Below are 17,150 nucleotides of genomic sequence, written 5' to 3'. Positions count from 1 at the left end.
TGTCTCTATCATTAGGAAATTAGGAAACGTGTTTTGGACATACATAAACAGCACCTTGCCTCTGGGCTCAGGGCACTTTCTGTGACCTCATTAACCACTGCAGGTGCCCTGCCATGGAGGATGGTATTTATTTTCACAAAACACCTACAAATGTCATTTTTAAAGGGACATCTAATTGGTCCAATAGTCTGCAGGGTAGGCCAGCCCATGGAGCCTGATGGCTGATCAACTTGGGCTCAACAGACCAGACAAGGAAGTTCACTCTGGAGGAAGGTGGGGAGTTTTCAAGGGATAGCAGGCACTTCAGAACAGTTTTAGCTGATCTCAAGGGGTCCGAGCCCCCTACGCAGGGGTGATGTTGGAGGTGGAACACTGCGGGGGGCTTCCTGCCCCCACCAACTCTGTGTCATCGTTCATCACCTGATGCTCGGACCGCAACGGGCTGCTGCCTTTCTTGGATCCCACCTCTGGGATATTTAATGTGGAATCATGACAATTCAGTGTAAGGGTTCTCAAAGTGAGGCTCCCAGGAGCATGCAAACCCTTGGACCCCATCCTGGACCTACCGAACAAGAGACTCGGACCCAGGGCAGGGTTTGGGGAGCGGGGGAACCTGTCCTCTTGAGTACTTCCCTTTTACTGTCAGCAAAGGCGTGGAGACTCCCAGAGGGGGTGCAGGGGGAGGGAGGCGCTGCTGGCTGCGCGGGGAACTGGGTCCCGCTCTCCCAGGCCAGAGGCAAGGGCAGGCTGAGCCCGTTCCAGCCGCTCGGTGATGCCCGGGCTCTGGGGGCCGAGGGTCTGTCGGCCTGAGTCAGGACGGGAAGCAGAAGGGCAGGGTGAGCCGAGGGCGGCCACGGTCCCAGCGGAGCCCTCGGGAGATCTGGGGATTCAGGCCACTGACCCTGGCCCACAAGTGACCGGGAAGGAAGAGCCAAACCAAGCGAGAGAGCGCCTTGCCTTGTAGCCCTGGATGTTTCCGTTTTGGCTCTCGGGCGGCGGCGGGTCCCACGTGACCTCCAGCTGGCTGGCCGTGAGGGGGTTCACCTGCACGTGCTGCGGAGCCATGGCCGGGGCTGCGGAGAGAACAGCGGGGTCTGCTGAGAAGTCCCAAGACCCTGCCCTGGACCACCCCGCTTGTATGCCAGCATGACCACAAACCCTTCACAGAACCATGCCTTTAAATGCATGCAATGCAATCTGGAGAATCCCAAAGAAAACCGATTATATCGAGACACAGCAGAGCTTTGGAAAACGAAGGTGTGATACAGTAACCCACGTGCTTGTGCTTGTGACTGAGCCCTGAAGTCAGGCTTAGGAGCTGCTCTAGCGACAGCTCTGAGGTCAGGTGGGATGAGCAGAGACGGCGCAGCAACAGCCCACCTTGCCACGATGGGGGCACACCCAGGGGCCCTGCTGCTGAGAGGGTCCCAGGCCCCAGTGATGCGGCACTGGTACGTCGCCACATTCATAACCGAGGGAGATGCTCAGTTCCAGGTGGAACTTGGAGAAAATAAAGGCATTTGTGGGAGCTCCCTGGCGGCCCAGTGGTTAGGACTCTGCGCTTTCACTGCCGAGGGCCCGGGTTCGATCCCTGGTCAGGGAACTACGATCCCACAGGCCTCGCGGCCAAAAATAAAGAAAGAAAGGCATGTGTGTTCCCACCACGAGTCCCGGATCCTGGGGTACGAAGCCCCGCTCCAGGTGGAGCTGACGTCTGCAGACCCGGGGCTGCCCCTCCTTGGGGACGGAGCACAGAGGCCACTGCTCCGCGCCCCCCAGGAGGACCCGGTCCCACTGCTTCCCTCCCAACCCCGAGCGCCCCCGGGTGCTGTGCTGGTGTCAGCAGGGTCAAAGGTGAAAGGTGACTGACAGGGCGCCATGGCCGTGGCCTTGCAGGCAGCCGCGGGTAAGTTGGGAACGACGCACGTGTACATTTGGGGACATTTCTCCCCTCTGGCCCGTCTGTCCTCTGCCTCCCAGGAGCTACTCCTTCCTCCCACCTGGGTGACCCCTCCCCCGGTGAACTCCACGCTGGGCTGGACCCTGGGGAGCTCCACGGAGCTGTCGGGGACATGGCTGCAGGGGCAGGGCGCCAACCCAGCACCCTCACGTTCCGTGGCCCTGCCTGCGGCCCGGGCGCTGCCTCTTGACTCAAGTCTATTTAGGGCCATGAATGGAAAGGACCACACGTCAGGGTCGGAGGGAGGCAGCCCAGCTCACAGTCTCTCTGGAGAGGCCTCCTGGGGAGAGGATGACCTCCTTGAGGCACCCCTCCCCCGCATCTTCCCCTCCCTGCTTCCCCACCACCAGTGCAGAATAAAATGGTAATTAACACCCACTCAGCCTGACACGACTATTTATTTTGTTCTAACTGTGTGGCTCCTGTATTATCGCTGCCCACCCTGCCGTTAATGGAAATGTTAATAACCCACACCAGGTTGTTGTGACAGATGCTCAGCCTCATTAACAGAAATTCTTATTTACCGCTCCATTAAACAACAGAATCCCACAAAAAAACAATTCAATCAAAACTAACTGGAGGAATTTTAACAGCCACATTAATAATCCAAAACATAAATAAAGTTAATGTCTTCTGCATGTTTGCCATGGGCGACTCTATCACAAAATTACTGTTGTACGATTAAAATGTGAAAGGCAAAATTGAGCACAGCCATTACCCTGGTGGTGGGTTAGGACCATCTGGGCGTGGTCGCCCCAGTCCCCCAAGTTTCCCTCTCGAAGCACAGCCAAACCCAGGGCCCACCACGACGGCTCTGGGGTCGACACGGGCTGGACAAACCCTCCCTCCACCGCCACCCCCGGTCCTGTCCCGGGCGGCTGAGCCCCAGGTGCTGCTGTCCCCATGCTGAGCTGTCTCCATGCCCCCCAGCTGTCCTACAGCACAGCCCCTTCGGGCCAGAAAAATGCTGCAGGTGACAAGGACTTTTGTGATGCTAACACAGCAGGGGAGGGAGAAACCCAGGTGAACACAGAGCAAAGCACGCTGGTTTCAAGACTTATTTTTTTGGCTCCGGAGATCCTCAGGGTCTCCACCCTGATGGGAGACCCTGACTCTCAGGAAGGCCGTCTGTCTACACCCCCAGTGCAATCCTTTTCTGTCACGAAGGTGCTCAGTTTGGAAACCGATGGAGCGTCTGATGGATCGTGATCCTCTTGTTCTCCAACCTTAGCATTTGTGGAGTACGGCGCACACGAACATCAGCTTAGAATGCTGTGTTAAAATGCATGAAATTAGTTTTTAAAAGCATGCTGGCCCGGCCTGGCAGTCCCTGGTGTTTGCTGATATGCAGATTGCCCACGGACAGCGCTGGAAGGCGGGTGCAGGGTTAGGGCACAGAGCGGAGATTCTCTCCATCCAGCGTCTCGGCCCAGGCAGACGACACTTTCCCACAGCTGTCACCCACCAGTCTTGAGGGGTCGCTCCCGCCACCCTGGCCCCCCCGGAGAGAGGTCCGGGCAGGGCAGTGATAGAGAAGCTTCCTGGACTTCTGGGGGCTCCTTGCATCTGAAAGCAATAGTGGAATCCCAGCGATTTCTGGAATCTTCTGGGATTCTGGTTGAGCGCTAGGAGAGGCCCTGCACAGCTGGGTGCTGTGGGCTGGACTCGGCGGGCGGGTCCCACGGAGCAGGGAGGGCAGCACTTTGTCCAGCTTGCTCGGCCCCGACGTGGCCATCAGGCGTCAGGGATGCACGGCGGCTGCCCTGGCCCAGTGTAGGTTTGCTGCTGACAGGGGGCGCTGGCTCACGGGCTCGGTGTCCCGCAGACCCTGGGCGGCCCTGGGCTCATCGGGGTCCCCCACGTCAACCTTTCAGAACCTCTGTTCCAGGGAGACAGCTGGACAGGCAGCCGTGTGCTGAAACCACGGCAAGGAGAGGAAACAACGCCTCAGAGGCATTTGGTAAACGGCCGAGGCTGGGGGGGCAGGGGCTCGTCAGCTGCTCGGGTGGGACCGTTCACCATCCGGCCCCCGCTCACCCGCTTACTCTGCCCTCGTGGCACAGCGGGGGGCGCCCACCCACCCTGCAGACAGTCCCCCCTGAGGGAGCTGCATGCCTCCGACACTGGCCTGGCTGACGACAGGGGAGCAGTAGTGACATGCAGGGCACTTCCCAGCAGGAGCTTCCAGAGCGTTCCATGGCGCCGACCTCTCCCCACCCCCAGACCAGCGGGGCCCCCAGGGGCGCTGATCCCCGTCTGTGTCTGCGAGCATGAGAGACGCAGCTGACCGTGAAGGACAGGGACACGCGAGAGAAAACACACGGGTGGTGTTTCAGGCGCTGAGACTCGGGGGTGATCTGTCGCCACGGAGTGACTTTGTTGACGTTTTCCTGAATATCAACCAGGCCCTCGGCTTAGCTCGGCGTGGACGCAAGGATGGACAAGACAAGTGCAACAGGAGACATAATTCACAGTAGTCGTAGTACCAGGAGGAATGTGAGGACAGGGTCAAAGGGCCACGAGGGGTCACCTCTGGCCGGGGGACGTGGGGTCTTTCCTGGAAACAGAACATCCAGCTGGCTCTTCAGGAATGGGGGGGACTTAACGCGGGACCGTGGGCCGGGGAGGCGGGGATGGAGCGGTGGAGAGCTGCGGGGCAGGGCGTCTGCCAGCGTCACGACAGACGGGCGTCCGGGGGCTGGAACTGCTGTTGCTGGACCAGGCCAGACCATGCTCGGTTTTGACTTTCACTCTTCATAAGCCAGTGATTTATTACTTGGGTAGAGCAAGTTTTTAACTGATAATCTGAGGATCATTGTTAGTGTTTTAATATAATGAAATATGAATCTCTTTATGTGATCTTTAAAAAATTGTACATTCATCAGTTCACTTTAATTACACCAACATTTCTCTGGTCAAACACTGCTTCTGATTTCCTGTCAAAGTGAGTAGGAGGGCTTCCCTGGTGGCGCAGTGGTTGAGAGTCCGCCTGCCGATGCAGGAGACACGGGTTCGTGCCCCGGTCCGGGAAGATCCCACATGCCGCGGAGCGGCTACGCCCGTGAGCCATGGCCGCTGAGCCTGCGCGTCCGGAGCTTGTGCTCCGCAACGGGAGAGGCCACAGCAGTGAGAGGCCCACGTACCGAAAAAAGAAAAAAAAAAAAGTGAGTAGGAAACAGAATTCTCAAATGTAATTTCACCTTCTCAGCAAACTTTGCCACCACATCTGTTCCCCTAAGCAGGGCTAACCGGCGGGGAGGGACTCCAGGTCTGGGTAACCGTGTGGCCTCTGGGCCCCCTCAGTCCATAAAGGAGGTTTACATGGGTGGCGGGGCTTCGGCCCCGAGGGACAAGCAGCGACTCGGCCCAGGAAGGAAGGAGCGGGCGGATCGTACGGATCCAGGAAGGAGCCACGTCCGGGCAGGCGTGCAGCCCCCTCCTCCTCCAGAAGGCTGTGAGTCACTGCTGCCACCAAACGGGGACGTCCAACGCCCGGTCACCCAGGATGCCAGGCAGCTGTGAGCCCCGCCCACAGGAACTGAGGTCCATCAATGAGCATTTCCATTGACATTACAAAGTAATTTTTCACAGAGCTTACAACAGACAAAGTGAGATCGTATCTGATAAATCTGTAACGAACATGAGGGACACGCACCACCCTTCTCTCAACCGACAGCCCCCATCTCTCCAGAACCACCAGGACTTGTGAAGACAAATGCGGTGGTGCTAACGTCTGCTTTAACTTCTGGTTAACGTAGGGATCCGTCAGTGGATGTGAACAGCGCTGATGCCGATACCGATGGTGCTCCCTTCACACCAGGGGATCAGATATCTCTTCCAAACCCTTCATCTGGGCTCACTTCATCCTCCTAACCTGGGGAGGTGGGTACAAGTCACTGCCCATTACACGGACGGGAAGACTAAGGCCCAGAGAGCTCCGGTAACCTGCCTGAGGTCACACACTCAGCAAGCGTGGGGATTTGGCCTCGTACAGACCAGGCAGCCTGGCTCTGAGCCTCCCTCCCTCCCTCCCAGGGGAATTCCTGGGGCCGGGGCAGGGGTAGTGGGTGGGGTGGGTGGGTAGGGGGGACATCTCACTCCTGCTGCCGTCCTCCCCTCCAAGCTCCAGCCCCCCGCCTGTCCCCCATCACCTCACTGCTGAGCCAGGACCAAAAACAACTCCAAGGAAGCTCAGCAAGAAGAATCAGGAAACCGGTCACAAAAACTATTTTCAAAAAACTCAATGCTATATACTCCAGGCTATAGAAAACATAGCTGGGAGGCTGTGGAAGAAGCCCTGGCTGGCAAGTTTAAGGTCTGGGCTCAGCTGGTGGGACTTGGGACTCTGTTCAATCTCTGAGCTGCAGTTCCATTGTTTTTAAGATTGGAGAAAATATCAGACGTAAAGGGTTTTCGAGCTGAAATGAAATGGGTGGTGTGAGGGCAAAGCAAGGCCCGGCGGGGGCGCGTGGTGCCCCCAAGCTCGTCCCCGAGGTGACCTCTCTGTCCAGATAATTGCCCGAGGGTTTATCTGGGCACTGGGCACATAGGGCACTGCTCTGTGTGGGCTCTGTCCCTGTAGAGACGGTAGGTAATCGAGTCACCACGCGCTGACGTGTCTAGATGTTCGTCTCCCTGGTGGTTCCCGTGTGAACCGAGGGCAGCCCAGGTGTGTCACCATGGATCCCGGTCACAGCTCCAGGGACCCCACTCCTGGTGCTCACAGCCTCACGCGATCCTTCTGACACGTAGGATATGGCAGACGCGGTGGGGTGGGCAGCCTCCTGCAGGCAGGTCAGGAAGCCTGAGCCGCCCCTCCTGCTGGTGCCCCCTCCTGGCTCCTCTCGCACCCCACCAGCTCCCTCTAAGGAAGCCAGCCCGTTATGGTGATGCTCCACGGAGAGGTGGCCAGGCGAGGACCTCGGGGAGGCCTCTGCCCATCAGCCCAGGAAACGGGGTCCCAGGCACAACCACTCGTGAGCTCAGAGAGGGGCCCTCGCTGGTCAAGCCCTTGGACAGCGCTGCAGGCCTGGCGACACCTTGTGAGAGACCCAAGGTAGAGGACCCAGCTAAGTTGAGTCTGGATTCCTGACCCACAGACTCTGCGAGGCAGCAGGTGTGTGCTGTCTGAGCAGCTACGTTGGGACACTTTGTTACCCAGCAGCAGATAACTAATACACCCTGACCAGTGCGAGCTCCTCAGGGAAAGCACCCAGCCCAAGGCCAGACTGCATGCTCTGGGCTGCCAGAGGCTGGCTGGAATTTGGTGTGGCCCCTGTTGTAAATGCAGGATTTCATGGTGTTCCAGCGAAACACCCTCTGTTAAGGTCAACATGTCCTCTTAACCAGCCCAGACCCAGCTGTGGCCTTGGCCCCAGAGTTTGCACAGGAAATCTAGGATAAGCTCCTGGCCTTTTCACTGGTGGATGTCCAGGCAGAATTGCAGAATTCTGGAGTGGTGCAGGAGCTTGAGTGGTTCTGATTACAGGTGCCTCGGACCAAGGACGGGGTGAGTTAACGAGGGCTCTTAGCTCTGACAGAGCGCGTTCACACGTGTGCACAGAATTAGGGGTGCTCCAGCTGCGGACCAGGCAGCGGCAGCCCTCGGACGCCGAGTGCCCAAAGAGTATTTTAAAAACAGTGGTTTCAGTATGAAAGGAGGTGAGGCCAGAGAGTTCCAGACTCATAAGAACAAGCATATTTTTCTCACAGATATTTCCGTGATAAAGGTTAGCGCCGAACAAACCCAGCATTTGCTTTCATCCAGCAATGACCTTTGTTTTCCCATCATCACCACGGCTCACACCATCTTATCAGCTTAATCACTGCTACTACCGTTACGAGACGCAAAGTTAGAAGCCACTCAAGCAAACCAGCTACATTGCTCGCGACTATTGTGGGTTTTCTTTTTTTCCTCTTTGCCTGTAGAGTGAGTTTCCCATCACGGCAAGATCCAGGTCCTGACAGACCACAAATGTACTATAGTCGACCTGGTCCGCATAACACAATTCACGGTCCCTAATTAACCAATGTAGTTTGTATTCACAAAATTCAAGCTGTAGGGAAGGATCTTATTCTCATTTTCCCCCTTAGAAAACTGAGGCTTAGAGGAGTTAAGTCACTTGTCCCAGGACGGACTGGATTTGAACTTGGGTCTGCCGACTCTAGGGCCCAAGCTACTTCCCCAGGGCAGAGTTGGGAAGTTTCCATAAAGGGCCAGACAGCATTTTAAGCTTCAAGAGACAGAAGGTTTCTGTTGCAAGGACTCAACTCTGCCTTTGTATGTAAGGGAGTGGGCGTCTCAATAAAACTTTATTTACAAAAACAGGCACTGGCTGGGTTTGGCCTGAGGGCCTGGTCCGGAACCCTGCTCTACTAGGGCACAGTCTGGTTAACCCGCCGATTTTCCACATTTTTGAACCCCGTGTCTCTCTGCTCTGATGCTGATTCCAGAGGGGCCCTGCTCTCCAAGAGAAAAACAGTGGCCTTGGATGCAGTGGCCACACCGGTGCATCCCAGGACCCCTAACCAGCTAAGCATTCCTGGAGAACCCTCTGGAAACTTTGGTGCTTGTTTTTCTCATCTGTAAAACAAAGGTAACCTTTAAGCCCCACACCTCAGGTGTGGTGCGTCTGTGAGCCAAGGCAAAGGACACAAGCAGGGGTGGAGGGGTCTCCCTCCAATTCCCACGTCCGGGTGCCATGGAGACCAAGGTGGAGTCGGCCAGGGTCAGAGGTCAGGCCGAGACCAGGGCTGAGAAGCACCCACTCGACTTGGTGATAAGAAGCTCCCAGGGCAGAGGGGCGGGAGCTGGCAGGGTGGCCGTGGAGGAGAGAACTGGGGTTGGGAAGAGTAGGCAGTTCCCTGGGGGTCTGAGTGCTGACTGGATACTGATAATATTGAGAAACTGTTATTAATTTTTCTGGGTGTGATAATGGCTTTGTGGTTATATACACATATTTTTGAAAGAGTTCTTTTAGAGACACATTCAGGTATTTTTGAATAAACCGACACAATGTTTACAAAAAAGGACACATGTCTGCGAACAGGCGAGCAGAGATGCAGGTGGGTGGCGAGACGGGGGAAGACGGTCACGGTGCCTGGTGGTTGAGCGCACAGCCTTCTGTGTCCCAGTCTACTTCAAATTTCCCTCATTTCCCCGAGTTAAACAACATAAGGCAAACGAAAGCAAGCAGGTTCTTTCACGAAGAGCTTGACTGGGAAGGAGAGGCGAGAGCTGGGCCAGCGTTCGGGGTGAGACCTGGGCTCGGGTGGGACACGGGGTCACGGCCCGTCTGGATCCCCGGCTCCGTCCGTGCTGCTGGGAGCCCAGTGGGCAGCGTGAATACCCGACCCTGGGTGGCCGTCTCCCCAGCTGCCCACATGGAGACGGTGCCTCCTTGGTGTGGACGATCCAGCGTCCACTCTGCCTGCAAAGCTCAGCTGCAGCCCCGCTGCTGTCCACCCCCAGCTCTGTGACACTCAGAGGCCCGCCCCGTGTGGCTTGATCCTGGATGGCCTCAGCCCCTTCCAGGACCCACGGGAGGCCATTTCCCTTCTGCCCAGAGGGCACCCTCGTCCAGGGCAGGACTGGGGTCTCCCCGCCTTCAAGGGCCTAGTGGAGGGTGCACTGCGAGCCACCGGTCGGGTAAACTGCAGGGTTCTCTGGAGACTCTGGCCGAGGACATGGACTCTGAATTGTGTGGCGTTTGCGACCCTTTCCAAATAAAGAGCTATACGTTAGAATATTCTCTATAACCTTCCTACATTGATGGAAATAAAGTTATGAATAATGTCATTTCTCTACCAGTGCTTCCTGGGCTCCCATGTCTGCTAGGAAAGGCTGGAACCCAGGCAGGGCGGCGTGGGGAGCCCGGGGGGCGTGAGAGGGACGCCCGGGTTTCGGGGAGCGGCTGACCCCACCACGGCGGGAAGAATGTAGGGTGGGCCTGGTGCAGCCGAGGTGCTGCTGGGGGGCAGCCTTGGGTGGGGCCGGAGGCTCCCATGGGCCCCTCTCAGGAGCGCATCGTGCTTCCTTACAGACACAGGGATGAACTGAGGGAAGGAACCAGAAAAGCAACGGGATGGGGTTTGGGCCCAGGAAGGGTCAGTCCGCGGGGAATGGAGGACGGGTGGAGGGTGGCTCCAGAGGCTCCTAGGGCTCCCGCGGGAGGGGCCTGGGGGCCAGCTCACCCCCGGGGGGGGCCCCTGTCCCGCCCTCTGTCCCAGCATTAACGAGGCCCTCCCAGGGCCGGTCGCTTTCCCTCTTGCCCGCCCCCGGGGCCGCGTCTGACTGCTCTACTGGCCTAGTCCCGGGAGCACCCCGAGTTCTCGGCGCATTTGCTCCTGTTACCCTGCCCCCACTGCGCTTGCAGGGCGCTTGAAAACCAACGCGGATGCTGGACTCGTTGTCTCCTTCCCCACGCGGGCCTCAGAGCAGGCGTCCTGCGGTCAGGGGTGCAGGGGAGAGAGCCCGGAGAGGCAGCAAAGGCCCAGCGGTATCTTGCTATTCTCCCCGGCACGGTGAGGGGACGGGCCAACTCTGCACCCACGCCACCTCCGGGCCCCGTGGCCCTGGGTCGGGGGCTGCAGACGCCCCCTCCGCGGGAGCCCCGGGCTGCGTTCCAAGCAGTGGCTCGTGGGTGTGCACGCCGAGGGGGCGGAGCCCCAGGGAGACTGGGTGACGACCTCGGAGCGTCCCCTGTTCCCCTGGGAGATGGGGACGGCGACTCCCGCCTAAGCGACGGTGCCGACACATGCCTGGGACACGGCAGGCTGTCCACTGGCTGTTGCACCCAGTGATGGCCCAGGTGTGAGTCCATGCCTCTACCTGCACCAGCACTGCCGGCTGCGCCAGCAGGTGAGGCTGGCCACTGAAACGGTGAGCACCTGCCCGTGCTTTTCATACCTTCGTGGCCTGTGTTCCACGAGCACTGCCCTGGGGACCCCCGGGGACAGAGCCCTGTGCACTGTGGGAAGGGAAGCCGCGCTAACGCCTCTCAGACGAGCGCCGCTCACGGTGCATCACACGCGGGCTCCGGCCAGCGCGCCTCCAAGACCCTTCACTGTCCCGCGAGGCTCGAGGGCTGCCTTCGCTTGCCGCAAAGGGGAGAAGACACACGTGGGATTTTCCTCTCGTCCCAACCGACGGTAATCACACGCCTGGAGCCCATACAAGACAGGCGGAACCCGCAGCCCTCGAGCAGTTTTCTGAGTCTTTAACGACAACCAGACCAAGAGTTTCAAGATACCCTCCTGTCTTCCGAAGCAACGTGTACACCAAAGGAAACCCGGAAGCCACTCTGAAATGACTGAGGGGTCGTAAATACTGAGTTTGCATGTCCGCCTGTTTCCCCGAAAATCGTGGAACCAGCAACACAGTCCGGACGTTCCACCGCCGACCCGAGCGTTCACGGGCACGGCCCACTGGACGCAGAGTGAGCCCTGGCTCCTTCACTGCAGAACCGACAACGCTCTTCCTCCTGCTGGGTCTCAGGGACAGGGCGGACCTCAGCCCCGGGTCTGATCAGGGGTGAGCTGCTGGGACATCTGGGATCACAGAACAACACGAGGAAACTGCGGGCTGTGGCTCAGACCTACAACGAGGGACCCACCGACTCCAGCAAGAGATGAAAAGGGAGAGACAGGCCAGTGCCACGCCGAAGTCCCTGCATGGGGACCTTTGTGATGGCGACTTCCCACGGCAGGAAGGTGATGGCCGAGACTGGCCTGGGTCTCCCCCTCTGGAGCGAGGCTCGCGCACAGGCACCCCCACTAGCAGCCCCCCGTGGCGCCCGGCCCCCTCTTCCACCCGACACAGCCCCATGGCCGCACACCGGGCCGCAGAGCCCACGTGCGCTTTGCTGGGCTGTGCGGAGTTCGCCCTCCCTACACCCCAGACCGGCAGTCCTGGTCCCACGACAGTCTGCGAACATCAGGTGCGTCTGGGCGTCAGGTCCGGCCCAGGCTCAGCACTTGGCTGACTCAGTCGCTGTCTGGCCCAGAACTGCCTCTGCCTGACAGCAACCTGTCTAGCCAGACCTGCCTTGGGATCGCACTGGGTTTCTTCTCCTCTGCCTGGATCGTGAGCATCTCAGCTCTGCAGATGGCGTGGTTTGAATGTGGACAGAGTCCATCCGCTCTGGCTTTAAAACTGGGCTGAGGTTCAGGGGGAAGCAGGATGAACGGGGCCAGGGGCCGCTCACCTTGGCCTCCACCCCGGCCCTCCGAGGTCAGGTGGCAGGGAAGGGAAGCCACTAACAATCTTCACCGTGACCTGTGACAGGGGACCCCGGGCCCTGCGCCTCAGGGAATCAACCCCGACTCATGGGGGCTGCAGAGGCACCTCCAGGGACCGAGCACTTGGCCGGGGCAGGGGCTGCGTGCAGTAGACGGACGAGCTCAGAGTGCAGTATGGGGCTGCTGGGATGTACGGGTCAGGGCAGCCGCTGACGGGGTCCGGGAGGGGTCCCCACCCCCAGAGCCTGCAACACACGCTCTGCCCTCATGGTTCCCTACAAGGTGCTCAGGGAAGGATCCGTTTTTGACCCAATTGGAACAAGAGCCCAGATGGAAGCCTCAGGCTTTGTTAGGAGGGGCTGGGTCTGCTCTGCTGCTGTCGGGGCCCCTCGTGGTGTCAGAGCCCCTGGGGATTCTCAGCCACCACGCCCCCTGAAAGGGCAGAGGCTGCAGGGCAGGCGGGAGCTGGGGCTGTAGGCGCCTCGGGCAGGAGCCCTCCCTCTGGGGTCTCCCCTCACCTCCCTGGGCCCCAGGGGGTCTCCCCTCCCCTCCCTGGGCCCCGGGGGTCTCCTCCCTCTGGGGTCTCCTCCCTCTGGGGTCTCCCCTCCCCTCCCCAGGCCCCGGGGGGTCTCCTCCCTCTGGGGTCTCCTCCCTCTGGGGTCTCCCCTCCCCTCCCCGGGCCCCGGGGGTTCTCCTCCCTCTGGGGTCTCCCCTCCCCTCCCCGGGCCCCGGGGGTCTCCTCCCTCGGGGGTCTCCCCTCCCCGGGCCCCGGGGGGTCTCCTCCCTCGGGGGTCTCCCCTCCCCTCCCCGGGCCCCGGGGGTCGAGCAGGCTGCGTGGCCCCCTCCTTCCTTTCCATCTGAATCTGCTCTCCACCCCCTTCACCCCTCCAACATTTCAGTGTTTGCTGCGCTCCAGGCAACCATGAAGCCCCGAGCGCCCTGGACACTGGGGTGAGTCAGAGGGTCTCTGCATCACAGACAGCAGGTGCCGAGAGCAGAGCGGGGGGCGGGTCCAGAGCAGAGGGGTCCCGGGTTCTGCCCAGGCTGGGGACAGGGCGGCCAGGCCTTGAGGGGCTGGCCTGGAAGGTGGGCTAAGCGGAAGACTGGGGGGTCTCCCAGGGACTGGGGGGAAGAGCAGGGGTCCCAGGCAGATGCAGCACGGTGTGGGTGGGATGGCGTATGTCCTGGGGGAGCAGCCTGGGAGGTCTGGAAACACAGATGTGTCCCAGGCAGGAGGGCAGCCTTATCCTGAAGGTGGGGCCTGTCCTCCAGTAGTAAGTGTCCTGAAGGCCAGGATATGGGCTCCTTTCAGCTGTAGAACCCCGAGAACACAGAGCTGGGCCTGGAGATTTCACAGGGGCGGGGGCGGGGGTGACTGGCACAGCAGTCCTGCTGAGGAACCCACAGACACATCTCCCAGAAGCAGCTCTGGCCCCTTGGAAAACTCTGCCGTGAGTGCCGCGCTGACAGCTAGAGCAAACACCCAGTCCCCTTCTGGCAGCAGCATCCAGATCTCCCCTGGGTATCTGGGGATCCTTCCTCCCATTCGGTCCATGTGGTCCAGGTAGAGATGACATAATCCCTTGGCTTTGGGACCTCAGGCCATTGGCTGCAGCAGATGGGCGTGTAAGGCAGGCTAACGGGGGCCAGTGGACTGCCACTGTAGGCACCGTATAAAAAGCAAACTCTCTTTCTGCTGCCTGAAGCTACAGGGCCACCTTGATGAAGAGCCCGCCCCGGACAGAAGTGAGCTGAGAGGAGAGTGGAACCAAGTGGGGACAAGGGACCAGCCTGTTAGGGTGCTGGATCCAGCCATGCCTGAAGCTGTACCCAGGCTCTTCAACTTTTCTGTTATGTGAATTGATAATTGATTCTTTCAGCTGAAGCCTGTTTGGGTTTCTATCTCTTGCAAACTGGAGTCCTTACTAATGTATTATTTTTACCAATTTGAAATGCCTGGACTCAGAAATCAATCTCAATGAGATATCTCCTAAAGATTACGCTTTCTCTCTGAGGTTAAAAGGATTTAAATATTACATATTTGGACTGGAGGGGACCCAAAGATCATTAACTCTCAACCTCTCATTGCTCTGTAGATGGGCCAGACCAGTCCAGTAACCACACAGGGTCTCTTACTGACTGACCAGTCCAGGCGTGTCCTGGACATTTATCCTGCAGGTGGGACAGGCAGGTTGGGGGCAGAGTTGGGACAAGGACCCCAGTCTCCTCACTCCTAGCCCGCAGCTCTCCCCTCTGCACCACGGTCCTCAGGGCCAGGGCTCAGAGAGGTGAAGTAACTGGCCCCGCATCACACAGCCGGAAACTGGCCGAGCCGACACTCAGATGCTCAGGGCGGTCTAACTCGGAAAACCGTGTTGTTTCCAGGCTGTTTTCACACAAGTCTGAGTGTTTCATGCTGACCAGTTTGCGACCTGATGAAGCGTCTGGCCAGGTGAGTGGAAATTGGCCCCAATGAACTTTATTTTCTGCAGGCCTGGTTAGCAGCACCGCTCAGCATCGGAACGAAACCATTATAAGGGCCCTTGGGCTGTGAGAGGCGGAGACTGGGAGGCAAAGGGTAACTGGCAGCCACACCGGGAGCACTGGCAACCTCCTTTCAGAACATTCTCTGCAGCATAAACACAGACGGCAGAGCAACACGCTGAGGGCTGAGCATCCGCCTCTGTGTCCCGGCCCCTGCTTTCCGTGTTCCTGATGGAGGAACACGGAGGCTGCCGCCCACACCGCGGCGGCAGAGCCAATGGACAACCTCCTTCCATCCCTCTCTGCGACCCCCCCACCCCGGGGAGAGTCAGCATGGGGGCAGGTGCGTGTTGGGAGAGCGGCCCCCGTGGAGGGGGCGGGAGCAGCCAGCGCCCTGCATCAGGGCCAGGCCACACGGGCTCAGCCTCAGCTCAGCACTTGGGAAAAACACCTGGTCCACCCGAGTTCACAGCAGCTCCACCACAAACCCGAGAGGTGGAAACAACCCAGGTGTCCACTGATGGGCCCACAGGTAAAGAAAATGTGGTGTCTGCCCACCGTGGACACACCTACTGCATGAGAAGGAACAGTCTGACACCTGCTGCAACATGGATGAACCAAGAAAACATGCTGAGAGAAGGCGGGTGCAAAGGACAAATGTGGTGAGTCGCCGCCTAGGAAGTACCTAGACGAGGCAAATTCACAGACAGAAGGTAAATTAGAGGCCATCCGGGGCGGGGGGGAGGGTAGAGGGGAGGGTCTGCTGACGGCCGAGGGGCTCCTGCTTGGGAAGATGCAGGACCCTAGAGGAGACGGGGGGACAGTGGCCGCACAACAGGTGAATGTGCTTCATGCCCCTGAGCTGGACGCTTGCCAGTGATGAGGTCGGCACGTTTCACGTTTCACGTTAACGGTGCTTTACCACAAAACAAACAAACAAGCAAACGCAGAACGAGACCCATGAACTGGGCACACCCCACGGTCGCCCGCTGGCTGGCTGCGGCCCCAGTGCCGGCCGGGTCTCCCGCCCAGGCTCCAGCCCTGTTCTCTGGACGTCTGCCCTGGTCCTGGGCCTGAGGCCCTGTCTGGAGTGCCCGGGCCCCCGCAGGCTGGGTCCTTTCCCTGGAGTGCAGGCTGGCGGTGGGCAGGTCAGCTCTGCAGGTCACAGCTGGCCAGCCGTGCGCCCCTCAACCCAGCGGTACGAAGGCCCGCACTGATGCCCAGCGAGGTCCCAGAGCTCCTGCTCTGACGGACGGCACACGCCAGGTCCCCTCCCTGAAGTGTCCCCTCCCTGCCCGCGGGGGCTCTTCTGTGGCCAGGCCCACGTCCTCCTGGAATGCCTGGCCCCTGCGCCACCTGCTCCAAGGAACCTCCCCCTCCCCCCCAGACAGACTTTTGTGTAGAGGCCAATGCGACCTCCTGGTGGTTCACTTGGTTTATCCTCACTTACACGAAAATACTGTGGGACCGTTCCAGAAAAACCCTGCTAAGCTGGGCCCTCAGTGCTGATTGGTTTACGACGATAACCTCTCCAAATTGCAAAAGGTCACCTGATGTGTTCTGTGCGCCGGCCGAGTGGCCAGAACCCCTCTGTCCTCCGGCAGGCCTGGGCCTCTGTCCTCAGAGGGATTCCAACCACCCTTCACCCTCCCAACTCCGCAACAGCAGATCTGAGCAGAACCCTCGGGCCATCTGCCAAGCTCGGAGGAGACGGCCGTCGGCGGGGCGGTGGGCGTTGCGGGGAGGGGTCGCCCTGTGGGCCAGAGGGCAGGCGGCACAGCGCGCTGCAGGGCGGCTGGGGGCAGGCGCACCCTGGCCTCCACAGAGGACACGACGTCTCCCTGTGGGTTAGCCCCACAGAAGGGATGGTCCTTGAAACAAACCCAGGGGCCACCTCTAACCTAAAAGGGGTACAAACATGGATCCACGTGGTTTTTAGAGACCTGGGAAGGGCCTGTTACAGATGGTCAGGCCGGGGCCACTGCCCGGGCCCAGCCAGAGACGGCAGCTGACAAACATCCCCGCTCCACACACGAAGGTTCCCACACACCTAGGTTCCCACGGAGGCGACAGCATCGCTCCCCTAGAGCAGGTCCTGATAAATCCAGATGCTAAACACCCCTGAATCTCAAAAGCAAGACTTGGCTGCTGCCCCCGTCGGAACACCCAGCCCTCGGCCTCTTTCCAGCCATGACCGGAAGCCTCCTGTCCTGCCAGCAAAATGACCTTCATCGAGGGGGACGCTGCTGGCGCCTGAGCTCTGGGCTGGGGGAGGGCACGCAGGACCTACCGGCTTCACCGACGAAGACCTCCACAGGCGCGCTGGCCGGGCTCTCGCCGATGACGTTGTAGGCTGTCATGACCACTTCATAGCGCCGGTATTTCTTCAGATCTGCAAGGGCCAGGGGCCAGGGGTCAGCTGGCGGGACCCCCTCCCTTTCTTAGAAAAGTCCCTCCATGAGCCACG

At 59.5% G+C, this 17,150-nt stretch overlaps 1 protein-coding gene across 1 annotated transcript in view; it reads right to left on the bottom strand.

The window, feature by feature from the left end:
- SDK1 (sidekick cell adhesion molecule 1) overlaps positions 1-17,150 on the bottom strand; it is a gene marked incomplete at both ends in the record, with an annotated part of 840,970 nt that overhangs the window by 43,794 nt on the left and 780,026 nt on the right. The window contains 2 exons of the mRNA XM_079719129.1: positions 958-1,073; positions 16,974-17,075. Of these exons, the coding sequence (XP_079575255.1) occupies positions 958-1,073; positions 16,974-17,075 (218 nt within the window). The remainder of the gene's footprint in view (positions 1-957; positions 1,074-16,973; positions 17,076-17,150) is intronic.

The sequence above is a fragment of the Hyperoodon ampullatus genome (genome assembly GCF_949752795.1).
Source record: "Hyperoodon ampullatus genome assembly, chromosome: 14".
Taxonomy (NCBI): domain Eukaryota; kingdom Metazoa; phylum Chordata; class Mammalia; order Artiodactyla; family Ziphiidae; genus Hyperoodon; species Hyperoodon ampullatus.
Note: the sequence above shows the minus strand (reverse complement) of the source record. Positions and strands in the feature narration are given on the sequence as shown.